This window comes from Anser anser (assembly GCF_964211835.1).
Source record: "Anser anser genome assembly, chromosome: 6".
NCBI lineage: Eukaryota > Metazoa > Chordata > Aves > Anseriformes > Anatidae > Anser > Anser anser.
This window is the reverse complement of record NC_139726.1, coordinates 3,885,529-3,907,877: the sequence shown is the minus strand read 5'-3', so window position 1 is coordinate 3,907,877 and position 22,349 is coordinate 3,885,529. Positions and strand designations below refer to the sequence as shown.

General features: G+C 39.3%; 1 protein-coding gene across 2 annotated transcripts in view; it reads left to right on the top strand.

Moving 5' to 3' along the window:
• The window catches only part of LOC310901253 (uncharacterized protein), a 115,154-nt gene that overhangs the window by 66,494 nt on the left and 26,311 nt on the right, over nucleotides 1-22,349 (top strand). For both annotated transcript variants that reach the window (XR_014585689.1, XM_083840542.1), the window contains exons 2-5: nucleotides 1,944-2,027; nucleotides 7,442-7,535; nucleotides 16,573-16,640; nucleotides 20,508-21,936. Coding sequence is in view for 1 of the 2 variants with exons in the window: in XM_083840542.1 (XP_083696668.1) it covers nucleotides 21,898-21,936 (39 nt within the window). In the remaining variant the exon portion in view is untranslated. The remainder of the gene's footprint in view (nucleotides 1-1,943; nucleotides 2,028-7,441; nucleotides 7,536-16,572; nucleotides 16,641-20,507; nucleotides 21,937-22,349) is intronic.

The following is a 22,349-nucleotide window of genomic DNA, read 5'->3' as shown; positions in this document are numbered from 1 at the left end:
ACTCAAGCAGATTTTATAAATTACAATTTTTAACTGAAAACATAATGTGAGGTCAAGATTGTTGCCTCTGATTTCCAGGATTTTATTTTTTAAAATTCAATAATTTTTACCTTACCTCCCTCATTCACTCTTTCCCTTATTCAAATGTACAGAGAGGACAGAAATTAGGAAAAAAGAGCATATTCCCTAAAGAGTGGAAAAAGATGACTTTAATTTATACAGTATTTTAACTCTCTGATAAACTTTACAAAGTTTACCACACAAAAGGTGTGTAGTTTTTTAGATATTGTTGCTGTATTTTGGGACTTTAGCTGGAGAAGTGCTGGTGAGAAGCACAAATGGCCTTCACAGCACATAGGGGAATGCAGATCTTAAATTAGGTGTTTAAATTCAGAAAGACTTAATAACAATTCTGCTGCTGTTGTAAAATGATCCCAAAGTCAAACGTATAGTGCTTGTGTTACTGAAAATGGTAGTAGACTGAGGAATTTGTATGAACTTTTACCAATGAATCTCCACTGTTTATTTAAATCAAACAATATTTGCTTTTGTTGTTTATCATGCAGATGTCCTTCCTTAGTGTTTTTTTTTTTTTTTTTAAACAAAGCTTTTAAGGCTTTTCTTGATGTCTAATCCCTTTAAATGTACTGTATATCACATTTATGAAATGTATTGGTACCAGAAAGAAGCAGACGACTTTGTTTTTAAACAAAGACCCCAGGATAAGGGGCAATGTTTTTCCCCTCACAGGTGATGGAGTACGTACAAAGAATGCAGCGGATAATGGCAGTCCTGTCCTCTGAACAGATGGTGATGGTCCTGTTGCTAGGATAAGGCCTGAAGAATTTAGTTTTTAATTCCACATTATTTGCCTCAGTGCCATGAATATCCCTAGGTTTCCTCAGGCAAAAATACAACAAATACACAGAAAGAGAAAGAGAAGTGACATGCGGATAGAAAAGGAGACAGAGCACGGGAAAGGACTGGAGCCAGGTCAATAGAAGCTTTTGGGAAAATGTCTGCTCAGCTGTCTGCAATCACCTGGGTTTGAAAGGCAGGCAGGAAGGAAGATTGGTTTGGCATGAGAACGAGGCCTTTGATGCTTTAGATACCACAGAGAAAAATACCCATTTCTTCCCATTAGAAGTCTGTTGACTTTCCTAATTAAGATAAACATGTTTCTGAAGAAGTTAGCTCTCACAGTACTACATTTGTAAAAACAACCATGCTTTTAAAATATATACACAGACAAGGACGTGTGCCAAGAACTAGTGCTGGTGTGGTCTTACAAATCACTTTACAGGAATATTTTTAAATCATTGCCTTATTTAAAAGTGAGCGGATTTCATTCCCTCCAGTCAATTAAATATCTAATTTCAACTCAAGTAGATAATAACTGAAGTATTTTTATATAAATGAATGAATAGTTAGAAAACTGTTAAACACACAGCCCTCAAGCATGAAAAATATATTCGTTTAACAGTTTTATTCTTTTGTCGCTAATTTACTACAGAGATTTTGCACTTGCATCATTTTAGTTTGTGACACTGGGGGGAAAGAAAACTTATTTCAAATAGATTAATTCAGACTGAAAATCTCAAAAATCCCTGTACCACCTGAATTAATCCAGTAACCACATTCAGTATGTGGTGGATGGTGCTGATTGGCAATTGTGATTTTCCCACAATGGCTGTTTTGCAAAAGAAGCCTGTGAAAATTTCCAGCGCCAGTGACCCAGTCCCCACAACAAAGCATGTGCAAAATGTAAAACAAACAAACAAACAAAAATATTAAAAAAACACCAACACCACCACCAACAAAAAAACACCACCAAAAAACAAACAACAACAACAAAATATTGAATTCATAAATGGGCACAGAGGATATACAAGTTGTGATGACTGAAGTCTGGGAGATTGGTTTGTATGTTCTACCTTTTCTAGGTGTCTGCACAAAGCCAGAGTTCATCAAGAGTTTTCAAGGAGCTCCCGTATCACTTACTTCCAGTTTCAGAAGCTTTGTGACCAGTGAGTCTCTAGTTCAAATTGCTGGCTCCAGTTCCCCCACCTTTTTTGCAGTTCTGCTAACTGGGATGTGATCCATGCCATTCACGTTGTGATCTACCACATAAAAATATAGCGAATGGGAAATCACATGATGAAAACATCTCCTGTTTGGTGCCTGAAAACAAGTTGAGAAAAATCTGGATGAAAGTATACAGGACTGAAAACATACTATGTGCCAAAATATACCATACACATGTTATTTATGTGTGTGTGTATACATATGCATAATTCATGCTTCTATAGTGAAAAATCAACAGAACTTCATTTTATGAACAACCAAAAAATTTACATTCAAGTAAGAGTTTCAAAATTTGCTCCATTGGAGCAGATGCTTTATCAGGTCTCAAAGCAGTTGTTGTTTTCATTATATGTCCAAAGGTATCTGTAAATAATACAAAATGGATCATAGTTTAATGATGCTTGACTGTTTGGGTACTGCTTTGTCTCAGAACCTCACAATCTCCAAACTGACAAGAAAATACTTTTTTCCCCACTCATTAATATCTTCACTTTCCAGTAGCCCCCAGCACTCCTTCACTTTTTACCTCAGTCTTGTTTCTAAGATTGGTGATCAGTTCATGGACTTCCTCCTCCCACCATCTTCAGTGTCTCAAAAAATTCAATATTGTTTTCAATTCTGTGGAGATTTTTTTTTTGTTGTTCTACTACATTCAGAGAATTGGTAAGTTTTTCCTTTATATTAAATCTCCAAAAGTGAGAAATCCTTGATGCGGATAGCAGCAACCTTTTTCCCCTTCTGAGGGTAAAGGGGGAGAGGCAGGCCTTTCTAGAGCATTATTCATCTTGATCTGGATTAGAATCAATCTGCAGAACCATGGAGAGTCCTTCTTTCCATGAGCTCCGAAGGAGACCAGCAGTAACTATCTGATGCATCTCTAAAGGTTAGATGTCTTAGTGAGGCTACTGACTAGATGTATTCTTCAATGTATCCTACAAAATGTTGAGGTGAATTTGCTTTTCACGTAAACTAATAATAATACCCCAAACTTGATCAGAGATGAAAGAGATCTTTTCCTTCGGAGAGTTAGAGATGTGGTTTCCCATGCAATGTGCTTTATGATACACACAGAAACCTTTGTGGCTCATGTTGTTTATCCTTCATGTTGTAGGAAGGAGTCAGATGCGTGCCTTCAAGTGAGATAATGTGTCGCTTCTGACATTTCTCTTTTTGTAAAGTTTGTATTCTTTCTTTTAAATACTGTCTGTTCATTTGGAAATCTGTTATGAAGAAAGACTGGGTGCCCCCTTTCTCAATTCCTGGTTAATAAAGCGTCATATGCTATTGTCTTTTAGATTATGAGAATAGGATTCAAACTGGAAAAAAAAAAGTGTTTCTAAATCTCACCAAAATTTGGTATGAATTTTCTTATAAATAAGCTCTCTGAATTTTCTTTGCTTTCTGATTTTATACAGATATTTTTTTCATGCAAAATCAAAAGGTGCCAGTGGCACAGATACCCCACGTAATGAAACACAGATTTCTCTTCCACTTATTTTATTTCTCACATTCATCATTCATATTTAATGCCACAGGCATTTGACTTCTTAATTCCCTATATTGAATTGAAGAGGCACACACAGCGTGCACTCCAGTTTAATGACTTGTAATTCTTCTTCATTGATGACAGACTTTTTCACCTGAAAAACTTGTGGTGTAAAACTTCCTTTCACATCTGCAATGTAGTCAGCATCCTTAACAAGGCGGAGATGGCTGGTGAGCCGAATGCCTGAAAAGTATGAGGTGTTAACCTTAAATGCCTCTTGGTTTGAGAGGAGAGTACTGGCCTAAGGGTTATTTTGCTGATTCTTTTTTCTTTAGTTGAACTTCAGTCACTGACTTCTGTCCCATTGGCTCTCAGTCATGCCTCTTTTCTTTGCCATTCTCTTTTTGTGAGCCAAGTTTCAAGTAATATGAAACTCTCCTATCCTAAGCTAATTAGCATTAATCTTCTGAATAGATTTACCAATAATATTTTCAACAAAAAAGGCTTCATAGAATTCAGCCATGAATGACAGATTGTTGCATCTGACAACAGTATTTCAAACTAAGATATGATGAACTAAGCATTACCCTCTATATAGGTGCTTGTTTACAAATACCTCACAAGAGTGCCATAGTTGTTAGGGTTAGTGATGTATAAGAGTCTTTAAATCCTGGAATAAAATATTGTGTATAACTACAAAGCATTAAGGGCATTGGAACAGCCTCACACCTTTCCATGATTTCAAAGCATTTCAGAAACATTTCCCAACCCTCATAATCTTGAAGCTTAGGTAGTCTTATATTTTACTGATTTCCCAAATGGATAGATGGAAGCGTTGAAGAGTTATGGTTTGCTAATCATGAGCACGCTGATAGCCAAATGCAGTGTCTGCAGGAAAACAAAAATTGACATTGAGTTTCCCTTCTATTTGAGAGAAAAAATCCTGAAAGTTTCCCTCTGATGCTTTCAGGAAATTGGAAAGCAAGAGTAAAGAAGTAAAGCTGCCTGGTTATTTGAGGAGAGCACGCTTGAATGAGAGCAGGAGAAAGTGGAGGTTCTTTACAATAAAACTCAACTCACAAGTAGAGGAAGAATGTTTCTCATTCAAATCTTGCTCGAGGCATGTGTCCTTCTAGGACATAGGTGGAGTGGAAGTGGATGAGGAGGAGAAGGTGTCCATTCTGGTTCCTAGTGCAGGCTTCAGCCTAGGAACTAGCTGGCGTAGCATGTTGAGAGTGAAAGTACAGCTTTAGGAACAGCTTTAAAATACCTGCTTTCTTAGTCGTGTGTTCACTGGGGTCATCTTTCTGTGAAACCATTTGCTGCCTGCCAGTGACCTCTGTGTCCCTGGCTCCTTTGTGTCCCTGTCTCCAGCACAGTAAAACTGCAGCTGTCCTGCTGTGAAAAGGCTTTATTCGTTGTCAGGCATATAGCGAAGAGGAGGAGAGGTGGAGGTTATCTAGGTACTGATCCTTTTAAACATAACATCAGTTTTTCAGGAAGCTCAAAGAAGTGGAAAATGTTATACTAGAATGGGTGTAATGATCATGAGAAAATGAGAATTATTCTATTGATGAATGGCACTTTAATTTTAGTCTTTATAATATACATGAAGTTTTCCATTGGAATATATTATATATATTCAAAAGAAAAAAAAAAGAAGAGGTACTTTGCAAAAGATCTTCAAATGTTCCAGCAGAAAAATACACAATATCTGTCTAAGAGGGGTTTTGGAGGTCACCTAATTCAAATTCCTGTTCCAAGGTAGGACAAGCTCTACCTAAAATGCACTGCAACTGTCAGGTGGTTTTTTGGTTTGTTTGTTTAGCTGTTTTTGTTGTTATATTTTTACCCTCCCCTTCCTGGAAATTTTCTGTTACTTTTATAACTTTCAACAATTCTCTCTTTTTATTTTCCTTCTGAAGATCTTAATGTATTTAGTGTTTTGGTTTCTATTTAGTAGTTAGAAATGTCTCAGAAAGTGGTTGTTAATAAATCATTAAAATTTTGCATCTCATTTCATTTTCTTCTTTCTCCACTACTCTGTATTTTCAGACACAGTACAAAGTCATTCTGAACATCTAAATAGGGATTTTTTTTTTATACAACAAAGATGAATCTAAATGATGAGGGTGAGTCTGCAGGTTTTTTCTTTACCTGTAAAACTCTATTATTCAAACTATTTTCTTAAAAGACTTCTTAGCCTGATCTTGTTTTATCTGGTATTTATGTTGAAGGAATAATCACACAAACAGGGCTTTACAAACTTGAATCTTGAAGAGAGCATAGAGTCACTTCACCAGTAGGGCTTTCCTGGGAATAGGGAATAGCAAGGTTGAATATAATGCTTGAAAACTACTGATATTTTCAGTAGCACCAAAGGAGGTATGGGAAATGATGAAAAAACTTATGAAAGGTAAACTGACTATAATTCATACTAAATATCTCCCCTTGTGCAGAAGCTCTTTTTAAATTACTCAGATAAATGAGCTCATTTATGGAATATTTTGTACTGCATGAACTTATATGGGCACCTGTCATGTATATATATTTTTAATACTGAACTTGTATAGATGGCTTAAAGTCCCCCTTGCCCTTTAGTAAATTTAAATCTCCCACAAAGCTGCTGTACAGTAGTCATAAAGAAACATTTATGGTTCAACATAATTTCCCTTCATTTCTTTTTCTTTCTTAAAAAAAAGAAAGGCAGTTTAAAAGTAATAAAGCACTTCCTTCTGTAAATCTTTGATCTTTTTTCTTCCTTAGGGAAGATTAATTTGTAAATATGCTAATGGATTTGTATAATATGAAACCTTCATAAGAAAAACTACATTAGTTCATATGAATGAACACATCTATCTTATTCAATTTATAAAGTAATGGCTGAGAGCATCAACACTGCATTCTGCTTGGTCTCACGTCCAAAATCATTGCTTGCATTTCTAAGACAACACAGAACTTTACAAAAAAAAGAAACGTGTTAAATAGAACCAATGTTATCACCTTTGACTCTTTTCATCTTTGGTTGCGTTAGTGAGACTTGCTGATGTCCCAACCAGACGAATGTCCCGCCCTGAGGAAGTACGTTGATAATGTGATGGGAGTTGCAACGTATGGACAGAAGCCCAGAACGGCCACAACGCTTATGGTCAGGGCAAAAAGAACCTCCCTGCTCCACAGCTGGAGGGGAAGGGACCTGGGCCAGGTCCTCACAGCGAGACTTACCCTCGCTGGTGGTGCAGCGGGATGCGGTGGGCTGCAACACCCTCCTTCTCTCGGCCCTACATCCTGGGTGCCAGCAGGCATTCTGTCCTTGTTCTCTGGCTCCTGGAGCCCACACTTCACATCCTTTCTTGCTCTTCCCTTGCTTTGATTTATTTTGGTGCTTAGCTGAGAAGCCAGGGAGGGCTGAGGCTTGCTTCCAGCCCTGCCAGCCCACGAGGCCATGCCACCACTGCAACGTCCCCTCTGGAGAGGGGGGTGGGAGTGGAGATAGAGAAAACACAGCCAGGCGTGTAGACTCTGCCATCTCCACCCTGTTCTTTCAGCCAGCCTCTCTCTGCTATTTAATTATTTCCCCGCTCTTTCCTATTTCCTTTGCCTCTTTCCTTTCCTAAACCATATAATACCAATAAAAATCATGTTAAATCAAGCAGATCTAAAATCCAAAGCCCATGTGCTGATCGAGCAGGGTAGTTTGGGGCAGCTCTGTGGCATACAGGGAAATGGTCTCTACGGGGAAGATGTCCATGTATTTCATTTTTATTCCCTTAAATATAAGTCACATATATATATATGTTTAACAGAGCATGGGGAGGATTTAAATTGGTGTTGAAGTTAGCCCTAATTTTGATCCAATTTTGTCTGCAGAGCGAAGCTGAGTGCTGGAGGAGTCTGAGTGGTGACCCTGAACCCCTAAGCCTTATCCGGGGATTTCTCAGCATCGTAGGCCTGGTTTATTAAGGTAAGGACAGATAACTCGAACTTCAAGCCAGCATAGTCAATGAAGGCCTCGTTTGATGTGTTGCGGTGCGCGGCGCCAAGGAGGCGCGTCGTTAGCGGCTTCAGCAACGGTGTTTTCCCAAGGGCTGACAGATTCGAGTCCAGCTCCATCGCATCACTTTTATCCTGCTCACTGCAAACAAAAGGTGTACGTTTCTTCAGGCACGGAGCTCACCGAGCCGCTGGCCGACTGCTCCCCTTGTTTGATGCTATCGTGCTCTGGAGAAGAGTAGACTCGTAATGTGCGCCTTAGGGCTGGAGGAGAAGGAGCGCAAGGAGGCGATTCACAGCTGATTTATAATGGGGGTGGGTGGGAAGGAAGTGTCAAACACTGCTCAGAATAGATGAATATTACAAAGGAGCCTAGGAAGATCAGAAATAAGAGAGATTCAGATCAGTTTCTTTCTTTTTTTTTTTTTCTTTTTCTTTCTTTTTTTTTTTTCTTCTCTCCAGGAAATTCTTTCCAGCACTTCTCAATAATAGTGGGGATCGAGGGCAAGCAGAGCAAAAGTGGTAGGAGAGACTTAGCAGTTGTAATGAACAGAGAGGTTCAAACACAAGCTTGCATCGTTATGTAGTCTGCTCTCTTTTTAACAGAAAAGTGGAGGGGGGGGAGCTTTTGGCTGTTCTCTAGCAAAGTTTTCTTCCTAACAGTCAAAAATAATAGAAAGTAGACATAGAAGAGGTCTGTTAATTGATCTTGTCCACTTCTTGCCCAATGCAGGGTTATTCCCTGCAGCATATTTGCTAGTGCTGAGTTCAGCTTTGTTTTTAAAACCTCCACAGTGACAATCTCCCGAGGGAAGTGGTGAAAGCCTGACTCTACAGCCTGCTACATCTCCTTGTCGATCTGCTTTGCAGAGGGAAATGCTCACAATCAGGAAATATTTTCTGACGTTCAGCCTACTTCCCCCCACCATCACTTTTTTTTTTTTTAATTCTGTGTTATTGATTCAGTTTGTTTTTCTGTATCATCCAAAATTATGTCCTTCTAGGAGCGCTACAAGTTAGCTTATAACACCAAGAAGCTGTATTCTAAGGAAAGTAAATGCATAGTTTTAGCTACCTGAACAATCACTAGCACTTACATGGTTGTTAAATAACTGCCTTAACTGCAGGTAGAAGTTTAGAGCTGACTATGCACATTTTCCCTGCCTCTAAAACAAATTGAGATATTCTGAATGAAATGGTTCCAAGAATCCCCCCCCTTTTTTTTTTAAATTTTTTGTAATCTAGATTTTTTTTTCTTCCTTCAAATCATCAGTAGGTGGCTGTCTGCTAAGCATGTCCTTTTTCATTACCTTCCCCTGCCTCCTAATCCTAGCACTAGATTGTGAATTTGGTCAGGGTCCTATTTAAATAGTTCTGGGGTTGCCAACATGGTGTGTTCTGATATTCAGATCTCATAATCCAATTTTGAAATTAAAGAGCTTGGGGCAAAAACATTCTCACAACTGAATTGCATGATTTTGAGCACTGAGCCAGTGTTTTCTTTAGAAAAATATACCAAATCTCTTTCTTTTCCCAATTAATAATAACAAATGGCATGCACAAAATCTTCCCTTTTAACTTGTGCCCCATAAGAGCAGAATGGGCAATGGGAAATTTAAGCTGGACAATGATTTTTAGGCAAGGTATCAGAATTCCAGCTGAATACAGAAAATATGCAGAATAGCAACTGATTTATAGTGCCTCATTTGCTGTCTTAACAGAAGGATGTTCTGTGTATGCCCAACAATAAAAGCAACAGCAAGGAAAAAAAAAGTCTTTTTTTTTCTTCCCCCTAAAGGTTTTTCTCCCCTCTACCCAAGTCATTATTTTAAGTTTCTCAGTATTAAATCTAAAGGTTCATCAACTCACATCTTTACAGCTCTGTCTTTCTGTATACAGGACCCTGTCTGCCTGTTTCCTCTATTGCACTATTTTGTTTGTACTACTGTAATCATTTTGCTGGCCCAGATCTGTGTGGGTGTGCTGGCAGCTTTACAACAAAGTTACATGGGAACTGAGTTAAGGTTGAATATTTATTAGAAGAAGCCATCTGGCGTCAGGCTGTCTGTACAGGGGGGCTTATTTCTTTAGTAGTCTCTCCTTTTTCTCTCTAGCTCTTCCTCCCTCTCTCCGTTTCTCATTTACACGCCGCATACATGTGAAAAGTGGAACACACATCTTGACATATTGATTTGATTCTTGATATTTATAGCAATTAACCCTGCTCATGTGATTATCCCCGTCCCCTTGCCCCGCACCTCTCCCCGTCCTGCCCGCGGCGGGGGCTGCTCGGGGCCGGTCCCTGGGGTGCTGGTGGCAGCCCCATGGATGCTGCAGGGCTCCCACCACGGACCCTTCCCATAGGCTCCAGGCAGCTATAGCTCGCTTAAACATCCCTCTCCTGCTCCTTCCACGCTTTCCCTCCTTTGGCTCGTGAGCTCACAAAAGAGCGCTACGCTCCCCTAACTCCCTACTCACCATATTAAACAAACTAGCCAGCAGAAGGGTGTCCGTGCTATTTCACCATTTGTATGACATAGCCAGGCTTCAAAGTGCAGCACTAAATTGCCAAAAGATGTTTACTTTACTTGCTTAAGAGCTTCTTGCAATTCAATTGTTCTCTCTCCCGCAGTAGAAACACACATGCATCCTGAGAGCTGTGCTCTTGTGAGCGCTGGCTAGTTATTTACCCATGGGGTTTCCTCTGTTGTTTTTTGCACAGTGCTTGAGATTTTTTTTTTAAAGCTTAAGGTGACATTTTTTTTTTCCTGGGGTGCTCAATGACAAGCACCTTGAAAGACACAAGACTCATCTATCTACCTTTTTTTTTTCCCCAAAGCTAGACAGTGATTTTTTCCAAAATATGTATATATTTTTTCTTTGAACATGCATGAAGTTGGCCATCCAAAATTGACAGTCACCTTGGAAAACCTTGACCTCTTTTCCTAGCAGGCCAGGGAGGCTGATGCAGCCTAGCTGGCAGCCCTTTCCCACTGATCCTGACTTTTGTAAGTTAATATTCCGACCTCGCAGCCTTGCGTAACCTCCCTGCTTGTCGGTGTGGTGGTTTCAGTGGCGATGCCAGGTGGGAGAAGGGGAGCTCTGGGCAGGAGAGATTCTTTCCACTGACAGAAACAGTGAGTCACTGCTGTCCTGTGATTATTCCCTGGCCTTTTCACAAAAGACTGCCTGCAGGGATGAAAGGAAAGTCCTTTCTCCATGACCGACACTGGGGGTTAGCAACCTACCGTGCTCCAACAAAGCAGAACACATGGGATGATTTTGAGTGTAACATACAGCAGGGACGAGGGCTGTGAGCTGTACTGTCTTCATGGGATGAAGGAAGAAAGTTGGAAGAGGTGGTGGCTTCCCTTTCAGCCTCCACCTACTTTTCTAGCAACTGTTGCCCCAAAATGGTTGGGTGATTGGTAGCACGTTATCTCCTCCACCAGGTAGCATCTCTTGGCTTGTGGCATACGCTTAAATTGGGAAAGAAAAATGTGAATTTTTCCATGCAGTGTGCTAGCGTGGCTGAAAAACTGCGCTGTTTGTGGGAAAGGGATGGGGAGTGGCCCAAGGAGGTGGTCCAACGTGGGATCAATGCAAGAATGAGGAGGCTGCTGTGAGGGGCTGGTGGTAAAGAAAGATGTAAAGAGGTAGTGGCTTCCTCTTTTTGAAGCTCATATAAGAGAGAGGTTGCTCTTGTGTCCATTAGCCCATGGTTATTCTTCCCTTTGCTCTATGGAGAGGGACAAGACAAGCCCTCTGGTGAGCTTTGGTGGGTTTAGCTGCTGATGGTCTCGTGAAAAGAGGGAGGAGGCAGGTGAATCACATAGGCTCTTTTACGTGCCCTGTGCATAATGAAGTGAGCCAGCCCTGGATCTGGAGCCTACTGAGACTTTTGTTGCCCATTAGGCTGGAAGAATTGTGTGTAAGTTGCTGGGCAAGAGATGCTGACTGTATTACCACTGTTAGTCTCTTTGTCCTTTGGCAAGGTACCTAAGTCTGCTTGTCTCATTTACAGAAACACAATAATTGCCTTCTTCTAGAAGTGTTGCCAGTTATTGGTAGAAAAATTTCTCTGAGATACTTGAAAGAAATATTGTGCTAAGGTGTGTGACAGTCTCTTTTGTCAGAGCCTGGTGTCCTGCAGATACAAAATCTTTTATGTACAAAAGAGCGAGTGGACTGAAATGTTAGTCTCTGGTTTGGACAAAAGAATAAGAAGGGTTCTTTTGAATTCAGTTATGCTCTAAAGATTTTCTCACTTACCAGCTTTCCATGCTCTCTGGACAGGCAGCACAAGCATCAGTCCCCGGCGAGGTGTGCCAGCATTGGCCTGGGTGGGCGCTATGTGGACCCAAGCAGGTAGCACCAGGGAAGGGACCCTGGCAGGGCAGCAGCTTCTGAGAAGGGCAGGATGAGCATGCAGGATGTTGTGGAGCAGGACATGGGAGAACATCGGTGCCAGATTGAGCATGCTAAGCAGTGAGTACTGTCACCAATTAAAACAACCATAAAAAGCCAGACATTCCTCACTGAAATAACTCGTAACAGACCCGAGCACTGCATTACCTTTCAGCAGAGGCAACGTGCAGATGGGATCTGGAAAAGGGACAGACAAAAGCTTGTTCCCATCTCCTCTGTCAGCCATCACCATCTCATTGCTGCATATTTCTCCCCCAGTGATGACCGCTTTTCCTTGCAATGGTCCTCCTGCAGCTCTTTCCCCACCTCTCACCCCAGCAGTCCCTTTTCTGGTGTCCTCTCCCTCTCTATTAGCACAGATGGCCCCAGAGTGTGACCTTTCTGGATGATTTAGGATAACTCATTAAGCTGGCCACAGGCAGTTTTGCCTTACAGCTCCTCTGTCTGATTAAAATACCAAATTTGGCCAACTGTGCTCCAGGTGTGGGCTGGGAACTCCTCCAGAGCAGAGGTGTGGAGAGCTAGAAACCCAAACCAAGAAAGCTGAGGTCCTCTGCTTGTCTCTTTGGAGAAAACCCCTTATCCATTTGCTTAAAGAAGGTGATCATGAACCCTCCAGAATACCTTACCTAATGTGCTAGCACAAGTAAGAATGTGTGTTTTTAATGCATGCATTCAAGCTTACGAGTAGCTTGTTTTTCAGTACCAGGATTGTATAAATGCTGAAGATAAGTCCACTCCCATCTCTTCGGGTAGTCCTTAAAAAGTTTGTGTTCAGCTGTACTCAAGCCCTTTCTCTGTTTGGCAACACTGCAGTGAGCAACTTTACTGGTAGCCAGTCATTGCTCGAGTCTTTAAAACACGCGTTTGTAAAAATGCTGGTATGTATTTGAATGAAAAATGCAAGTTGAGTAATAATAACAAAGTAAAATATATGCTTCAAAGTATGAATTCAAGCACTGTGATTTGTCTTGGAAGAGGAGATGTGTGTGAACTGTAGTAGGAGCACATGACCTCTGTGGTGGAGCAGACTCGTCCTCCCAGCTCAACGGTTATTCACAGAAATAGCCAAGCGACACATTTCAAAAAACAACTATGCCATAATCCTTATTGGTTTATCATCTTGCAAACAGAGGAGGAAAGGATTAAAAAAAAAAAAGGCATGTAGTTTGCACTTTTAAATATGAAATATATTGATAGAATTCCAGTATATAATATCTATATTCTGTTGCAGTGAATATTTTAGGGAGAAATGAAACATCCTCAAAACCCCAAACTGAAGTTTTTGGCAGTCAGTGAGGGCATTACCATTCACTCATGGACTCATTCTTTTGGACCACAAAACTTCTATTGTTGCTTTTTTTATGGCCTTTTTTTTTTTTTTTTTTTTTAAAAGTTCTGTATTAGCTGCTTTAAAACTCACTCACTGATCGTAAGAGCTGCCTGTTGAACCCTCACCCTATATTTTGGGCATGCACTTGGGGAAAAGAGCAGTGCTGTGCACTGGGCATGTGCTGGCAGTGCAGCTGCACATGCGTGTGCACGCACACACACACAACTTTGCCTTCTTGTCCTCTGTAGTTACGAGCAGGGGATGCTCTTGTTTAGGAGTGAGGGGGGGTTATTAGACATTCTCCAGTATTGCCAAAACAGGCATGTTAGAGATAAGATAGTTGCATTAGAGGGATTTATGCTGCTACTCAGAGAAACCTAGCCGCTTGCATCAGGCTGCATCAGACACAGATACTCTGCTTACGAAACAGAAAATGGTTTAAACACAAACTTTTCTGACTACTTCTCATTTAGTCAACCAGAATATTTTCTGTTGTTGTTTCTTGACTTTTTCTTTTTAGACACAATTCCTCCAGGCTATTGTTATTTCAACAAAAGGGGGGAGGATAGGCTCAGCTTGTTGCTCTGTGGCTTTCTGGGGACGAATTAAAAAATACTCTAACGGTTTAATAATGATAATCTCCAAATAGTTCATAACGGCATTAAGGGTAATTAATGACATTTGAACAGTAAGAGTACTTAATCCCTAGGGAAATGTGATAGCCACAATTTTATTTACATTTCAAGCTGTTTCAAAGGTAAAGAGGAAAAAAAAATCTGTATTTAAAATGGTTTCATACTTGCACTGTTTCAGATTTTATCTTAATTCATTATAAGCAAATAAAAATAATAGAGTTTTCGCTAACAATAAAAACGGCATTCCATATTAGAGCCAGCATTAGGTTAAAAATAAAGAAGAACTCTCATATATTTCCTGTGGGATTAAGATTTTCTGAAAATTATAAATCACCAGTGATACTGTGGTTTACAAAGAAGGATAACTTCTTCTGAAAGACCCATATATTTACATTTTAAAAATATTTTTCATAGCCTTCGGAGCCATTAAAGAACTTAAATAATTTTGATGATAAATGCTACGTACTGGAGCTTTTATGTTTTGGTAGCGCTTTTTATTTTTTCTTCACATAGCTGACCTTGCTAAACCTTTGAAAAATGCTGTTACATCCTTTTACATTTTAACAATTTTACAATGAGGGGGAAAAATAACTCCTGTGATAGTTTTCAGGATAATACTGAACTAGCCTAACTCAGATGTTTAGGTTTGGAAAAATCAACAGAAGGAAAAGGATTTCGTTGACCTTGGGTTTTGAGAATAAATAGGATAACACCTGATTCAAGACAGGAAGCTTTAGTTCTTGTAAATACACAGGGCAAAGCAGAGTGTGTCAATCCAGTTTAGCATTTGAATGCAGCGTGTGCTCTTTCGGTTATGCTCTTGAGCCTGTTTCTACTTTTGGCTTTTACATTCCACAGAACTTCTGTAAAATCAGCAGGGACAGTGCTAATAAATTTATAATGTTGTTTTGTATTTCTGAACATAGTACCTCAGTAATTAAGTGAAATATTTATGATGAATATAAAACAATGCAAATTCATTTGTTTGCCTGAAAGCTAGCTTGTTATTTATTTAGATTTATCTTTGAATGATTCTTTAAATTGAATCACAGTATGAATGAGAGTGATATTTAAAACAGAGAAAATTTGTTATAGTGTATTGATGCATTACACTGTATTACCTACTGTCAATACTGTGCAGAGGATGATTTAAAAAACAACAACAAAAAAGAAAACAAAAAATCTTTGACCCAACAGACAAAGACTCTCTATTTTTCCCCCTTGTAGAAATTCCAAAAAGCTTAATCATTTTCCATCAGCTGAAATATTTAATAAACCTTATGCTGTAGCTAGCTGTAGATATGAAAACTGGATCTTAAATTATAGGACAGGTAGGAGTAGGTTCAGTATAAAGATGTCTAATTTTTGCCTCAGCTGGCTGTATTTTCGCTTCATAGGCTCTTCCAGTAATTTTTGTCATTTACTGTTTTCATTGTGGAAATTCAATCTGAAAGCCTCTAACCAATTCAAATCCAATGAATGTAGTAACCTAGGAAAGAAAATATCTGTGCAAAGTGTCCCTGTGTTGATGACTACAAACTAAATTGTTTACCTCACTTGGAATTTTTTCTCCTTCTCTAAGTAAAAATTACTTTCCAAATATTACTTCCTCTCCAAATGTATTGCTGTTGCTCTCCTCATCTTTTTTTTTTCCTTTTTGACAATCATTATATGTCATGACTAAGGAATGGTTGTATTGATGCAAAAAATGGAAAATATGTTTATTCTAAAAATGATACTCTATTTTAAAGCTCTTACCTTATAGTGGTTTACATCCATTAATTCAAGTAGTTATATATTAGTATTTTACCTAATTCTAGATGGACCTATAATGTGCTGAAAAGTTAAGACTCATTGGTACAAAGAGTCCCTGAAGATTTTAGAAAGCTACCAAAATAGATCTGGAAATTTAGCAGTGTATGGTAAGAAACAGAAGATCTGTGCATGTTAGATCTTGGTTTGCCAAAAGGTAATCCTGAGCAATCAAAGGTGATCAGCTCTTTCATCGACAAGGCACGGCTTCCACAAGGTGCAAACTTACTGCCAAGGCTACACCCAGTCTGTGGATGTTCGGTGTAAGAGTGGCCATTACTTGGAAGCTTGCCTCAGTAAAGAATGTTATTCCTCAGCTTTGCCATCATTTTATGTTTATTTTATAAGCGTACAAATAGATTTTAAAACAGCTTTGCTCCATTACACTGAAGCATCAAGGTTGCAGTGTTCAGATCGAGAGCAGGGTTCCTGGACCCTGCTAGCAACAAAGACTGGAGTTACTACCTTGTGCTGTCGTGCCTTGCCTCCAGACGTCCTGCCACCAGAGCATGCGTGCTGTGGTGCAGGAGCAGCTGCATCCTTTGATGCATTCAGCCCAAGAAGAAGGCAGGCATCTGCGTGGATTTTTAGGCTGGCATTTCCTTTTCCTCGTATTCTAATAGCTCATCACTTGGTGCTGCTTTGGGCTCTCAAGAGGCAGAACATCAGCAAGGTCTTATGAGATACTGAGGCTAAGACATGCCTTGCAGCCTGGGAGCAGAACAAGGAGTTTGGAATGAGTGTTCATGTCTTTAAGAACATCTATTTATTTATTTGTTTATTTATTTATTTATTTTTAGACAAAAGAAGCAACTTAGAATTAGCAGAAGGACACAAAATGGCTTACACATTTGCTTTTACTTTGTCAGTAAGTATATTTTATTTTTACACCTCCCGTGCCCTAATATTGGTAACTTTGTGTATTAATATACGCAGCATTCGGACTGTCAACAACATAAAATATATCCATTAACTCTAAAAAGATAATTTTTCAATAAATAAACCACGCTTTCTGCTTACTTTCTGGGCTCTTAGAAAACTATTTAAAACATGCTATAAACATAGAGGAGGGCTTAGTAAGTTTAGTTGACTTGAAATGTGCTACTGTGTGTGACTGCAAGATAGCTGTTTGGAGTCTCTTGCTGCTGCCTAAGTTTTTTTGGAAAACATTCCTTTGTGGAAATGCAAATCAGGCACTTTAGTTTGATGCCATAGTAGGGCTGTAAAGTTGAATGGTAGCCCTCCAATGGTACAGAAATATTTAGTACAGAGAAGAGGAAAAGGGTACTGTGCCATTTATTAGCACAGAAATTTAATCTGTGATTATGCCTGACAAAGTTAAACTCCAGACAGGGTGGGCAGACTCTGTCCCTCCCCCTGTCCCTAGACCACAAGGTCCTGCTGGACTTCTGTTCCTTTCAGGCTGCAGCAACACTTTGCCTTCAAACACCAGTGGTATGAGATTCTTCAGCTCCTCTTGTTTTTAAAATATAAAAGTTTATTTCTCCTCATGGATTCCCCATGCGGAGAAATTTAAAGAAATATGTGAAATATATAACAAAAAAACAAAGCAAAATTTCCCACTCTCTCAATTACTTTTGATTTTTTTTATATATATATATATATACACACACACATATTTTGAGCAAAACTCATATTTTGGGGACTGTCTCAAGGCTTCAGAGCCCCGAGCTGAAAGTGGTGTGGAGGTAGCAGGGTGTGGAAGGGCATGGCAAGGAGGTCCTGGGATCACCTCAATCTAGTTACAGAATGGTGGCTGAAAAAATGACTGAAGGGATATTTTGGTAGATGTTATATTTCCTGATATTCCCGGATTATGCGCACAGTGGAGTCAAAATAGTATTCGAAACCTCAAAATAGATCTCAAAATACCCAAAATAGGACTCCAGCCGTACAAATAGCATTCAAATCAGGGTGCAGAAATAGCTGGTGCTCTGCTCCTCGCTGCTGCTTGGCGGAGCCCAGTGGCAGTGAGGCTGCTGGAGCCCACCTTGTCTGGTGCTGGCGCCCTGGTCTTCCTTTGGGCTCCCAGTCCCATGCTGGATGAGAAGATCCAGCCGGGGTTAGCCTTCCTAGCTGTCTCATCAATATAAATAGTAGTACTTTTAGGGTTGGTTGAAGCAGACGTATTAAGGTTTTGGCCTTGGCTTGCTGGCGTCACTCTAGAAAAGTCCTTGGAAAAGGCCCACCCGAAGTTGAAAGTGCATGTATTTTGAGAAAAAGTAAAATAAAAATAAAGTTGTTTACACTAATGACCTGAACAGTTATAATCTCATAAGGGCTTTAGTTATTGCTGTTGAACCCTGCAGTATGTTTTTAGTAAGGGGTTCACTAGTTCCCTCCCAATTCCCCCTCCTCCCCCCTCCCCAAGAAAAAAAACAACCACAAACCACCCCAAACCACATTAATGTTGTTAGTAGTATAATTGCCTCAGTCCTAAGATGTGTTTCTCTGCTGTGGTTGACAGTGCTGGGGAAATAGCTGGCTAAGTGATTCTTGGATTTTAAACCACAAAAGACTGATCATGAGTCCAATATTCACTTTTCAAACTTGGGAGGAACATAATCTTGACCTCAAAAAAGGCACAATGCCTATGGTCAGTAACATCCTCGTATAGAATTTTTGTTCTTTAACGGAGGCTCCATGGGAATACCATAGTATGGCTGTAATATTAACTATTTATTATTGTTTTTATTTTTTTTCCTCCTTGGCTTTTCAACGTTTGTAGGTCATGGCCTAAAATTGGTAACCTTCCAGAAAAGGTCTGGGTTTGCCTGTGATAAAATATAATATACGTGATGGAAAGCAAACCACAGCTTTGGGGTAGGATCTTGGGGAAACACGTAAGACCTGGGGAAGCATGCTCTGTACTAAAAATCATTGCAATGCTAGGAGGCAAGTCCAAGTGGTGCCTTGGTAGCACACAAATGGAGGCAGTTGGACTTGATGATCTTGATAGGTCCCTTCCAACTGAACTATTTTATTTTAAATGTGTGTTATAGTTTTGGAAATGTTGCTAGCAGAACATAGGACACAAAAACAATGCCCTGCTTATAGGGCTTATGGAGTCCTAGTAATAATGAAAAACGGTGAAGAATTTCAGCAAAATGAGAACAACTCAGAAATCAAATCTCAGCAAGAAATTTAAGTGCAGATACTTTTGTTTTTATTGGCTTTTCGAAAGTGTTTGCACTAAGTAGTATCTCCATACATTTAATTGGAGATCAGACACCAGGCCAGTAACAAAAATTTGCTTTAATTATAAAATAAAAATAATTTTTAGTGGAAAGGGAAGTCATTTAGGTCTCAATCCTGCAAAGAGTTTTATGCTTGTGTTTAATTAGTGTTAATGTCTCTAAGTAGCCCCATGATGAATCCTATTGATGAAAATGGCGCTAGTCAACTAGAGTACAGCTAAGCGTATGAATATATCTTTGCATAATTAAAGCTTGGTTTACAATTGGACAGATTCATTTTCAATAGAGATCTCAAAAATGGAAGCTTGAATTCAGAGTTAAAAATACGATTTGCTTTCACTGTTTTATTGCCCTGATTTTTAAGGAAAAAACTAGACAGATTAACCTGTTGCTCTGTGTACTAAGCCACAAACGCCACTTGCTCCTGTGCATAAGAAAAAGTATAAATTCTTTCTCTTTCTGTGGGACTGACTTCCACCCTCTCATAGCCTGTCATTTGCACCAGCTAAAGTATTTCCACTGTCCCTTAGAGAAAAGCAAAGCCAAAGGAAATTAATCTGAGTAGTCACCTCCTTTATAGCTTAGATCATCTAATCAAAGAACAAGAGCACTACAGTGATGGAACATTTGGTTCAAATAGCAAATAACACATATCAAATATTCAGAGGAACAGTGTCTCAGTGTTTTGAGAGAGTAATCCCTGCTTATCATCTGGCTATCATGAAATGGTCAAATATTCTGAATTTTAGATCGCACTGCATTTTTTTGGTAACTTAATACGTTCTCAAATAAAAATAAATGAGGCAATAAGATGTTTGTTCCATTAGCAATATGTAAGTGGAGGTCTGCAAATAATTAGATATCTAAAATGCATTAAACTGATAAACATTTTTAATTATTAAAAATATTAATAAGCAGCACTAAAGAGTAAAAACAACTAAGAAATGATTTTCTGATGAAAGTGAGAAAAATTATTCTGTACAAGTGAAAAATGTGCATAAGTAGATGCTGGAAAGTGAATAAATGTCAGTAAACTTGCAGGTTATAAAATAAAATTTATTTTCCTGGAAGAATACATGTACTTGATAGACACAACCACACAGCAGTTCTTATTATTACTCTCCAAATTTTGAATTTGTGCTACAAATTTTCTTAAAATTCATTCTATCAAAGGACTTCTTCCGCTAACAGAAGGTAGGAGCACAAGGATCACAAACACAAGGCTGGGAAGCACTGAGGGGTGCGTGTGTATGTGTGCGTTATGCCAGATTAGGAGGAGTTCTTCTTCTGCCTGGTTGCCTATCTGCCTTTGCTCAGTTATGAACCAGGAGTGAGCTAGTAACTTGTTCACAATGTAAAAACGTATTACATTATTGTTTTGATACAAAACGAAGGCTGGAGAAAGCGAGGAATTGGCTTTGCCTTCCTTTCTGCTCAGTATCTTCACAACAGCATTGTACTGACAACTAATGTTGCTTATTTTTAACTACTTGTTTCTATCTCCTTTTACCCCACAGCACTATGTCATCCAAATCCACTGAAGTTATTAAAAATGAAGACTTTCAAATATTAACATACATTTAAAATGAAAGAAAAAAGCTTCCTTAGTGTCTGGCCTACTTTTATGTGATGGGTGAAAGCCTGTGCTACCAAGAGGTCAACATCTTCTAGCAATCCTCCTGTGCTGAGTAGTGCTTTGCTGTGACCTTCCTGATGGACAGAGATGCCAGTACTCTGTGGCCAAGAAAATAGTCTTCCTTACAAACCTTCAGCCCAGCCACTGGGCTTGCTGCCAAACTATGAAGGCTTCCCTGAATGGAATACTACTGACTTGATGTCAGTACTGGATGGTACTAGAGAAGAATTGTGTGCCTTTGTGTGCTGCAGCAAGTAATGGAGATAAAAGGAGGAGCAACTTCATCTCCTTCCTCCCATGTTTAGGTGGTTTTTTTTCTTTTCTTCATACAGGAGCTTTCCTACATAGGTTAAGAACTGTCCTTGATTGAAAGCAAAACATTAATGGAATAAAATGTTCATCTGTTAACAGTGCTCAAGGTAACTTTGCAAACACTGGAGAGAGATCATGTCCTGTACTGGTGGTCAGGTGAAGTCAAGTAGACAAAAGTGAAAACCTCAGCTTTGGCTCAGATACTTGGATGAATCTGGCTAAATGGAAGAGATGATATTACAATGGTGAAGATGAATAATATTACCTACCATCTTTAGTTGATTACAAGTTTTTTTCTTATGCAGAGAGATGACTGCATCTTCATCTGAAGTGTGACTTCATCTGTTGTACTTGCCTTCCCCCCCCCCCACACACACACTTTATAGTTGCAATGAGAGTGATGCAATATGTGGAAACCATAAAGCATGTTAGATTTGACTTTACTCTCTCTACTGACTTACCTTAAAATACTCAGTTAAGTTTAGAAGCTCTGTGCTTTTCTTTCAAGCTTCAAATTCAAGCAGAAGTCTTGGTTCTTGCATTTCAGGTGTTAGAAAGCATTCTATGCCCAAGAACAAACAAACAAAGCATCCATGTCGCTTTGAAAGATGAAGAGAGAAGAGAAAAAAGAGACTAAAAGTACATCTTGCTTTTAGTGGACTACTCTGAAGTATGAGCGGAGACAGTATGGAATAGAATAGGTCACCTGAAAACTGTTTGCCATAGTTGCCATTGTTTTCCATGGTTTCTACAACCATGGAAAAATCAAATGATATCTTTGTTTTACAGTTTTTCCTTTCTCAAACTGATAAAAATAGTACTCTTTTCATCTACTTCAGAGGGGTGTTGTAAAGACAAATATCTTGAGGCTTGCTAACAGCTAAGATCCTAATGTGTGCAAATAACCATAATGTGCCCTCACAGCAAATTTTATCTTATCTGAGCCCTCTTTTGCAATCATGTGTTACAGATGTTGTCCTACCTTTGCTGACTACAAGGTAATTCAGTATTTTACCTTACTTTTATTATTATTGTTTTAAGTTCATTTGTCTGCCTAATCAGTTCCTGATACTTCTGCACTAGAAGTTTCCCCAGAGGGCTGAGGGTGATGCCTGGCAAGGGAAGGTGTGAGGGACTTGACGACTAGTTCCTGGTGCGATGATGTCCTTCTGAGCAGAGGGGAAGCCAGGAATAACTTCTGCAGAAAAACTGCAGAAAGGGTAAACTGGGGGAGATGAAAAGAAATTGCTACTGGGCTACAAAAATAGGAACATAAAGAGAACAAGAAGTACGGAATGGGAGATGTATACAAGTAAAATGCCAGGGTCAGTACCATTAAGTCTCACAAGACCTTGTGTTTACTGGTCATATCAAAGGCTATGTATGTCTACTCCAGCACAACATGTGTTCC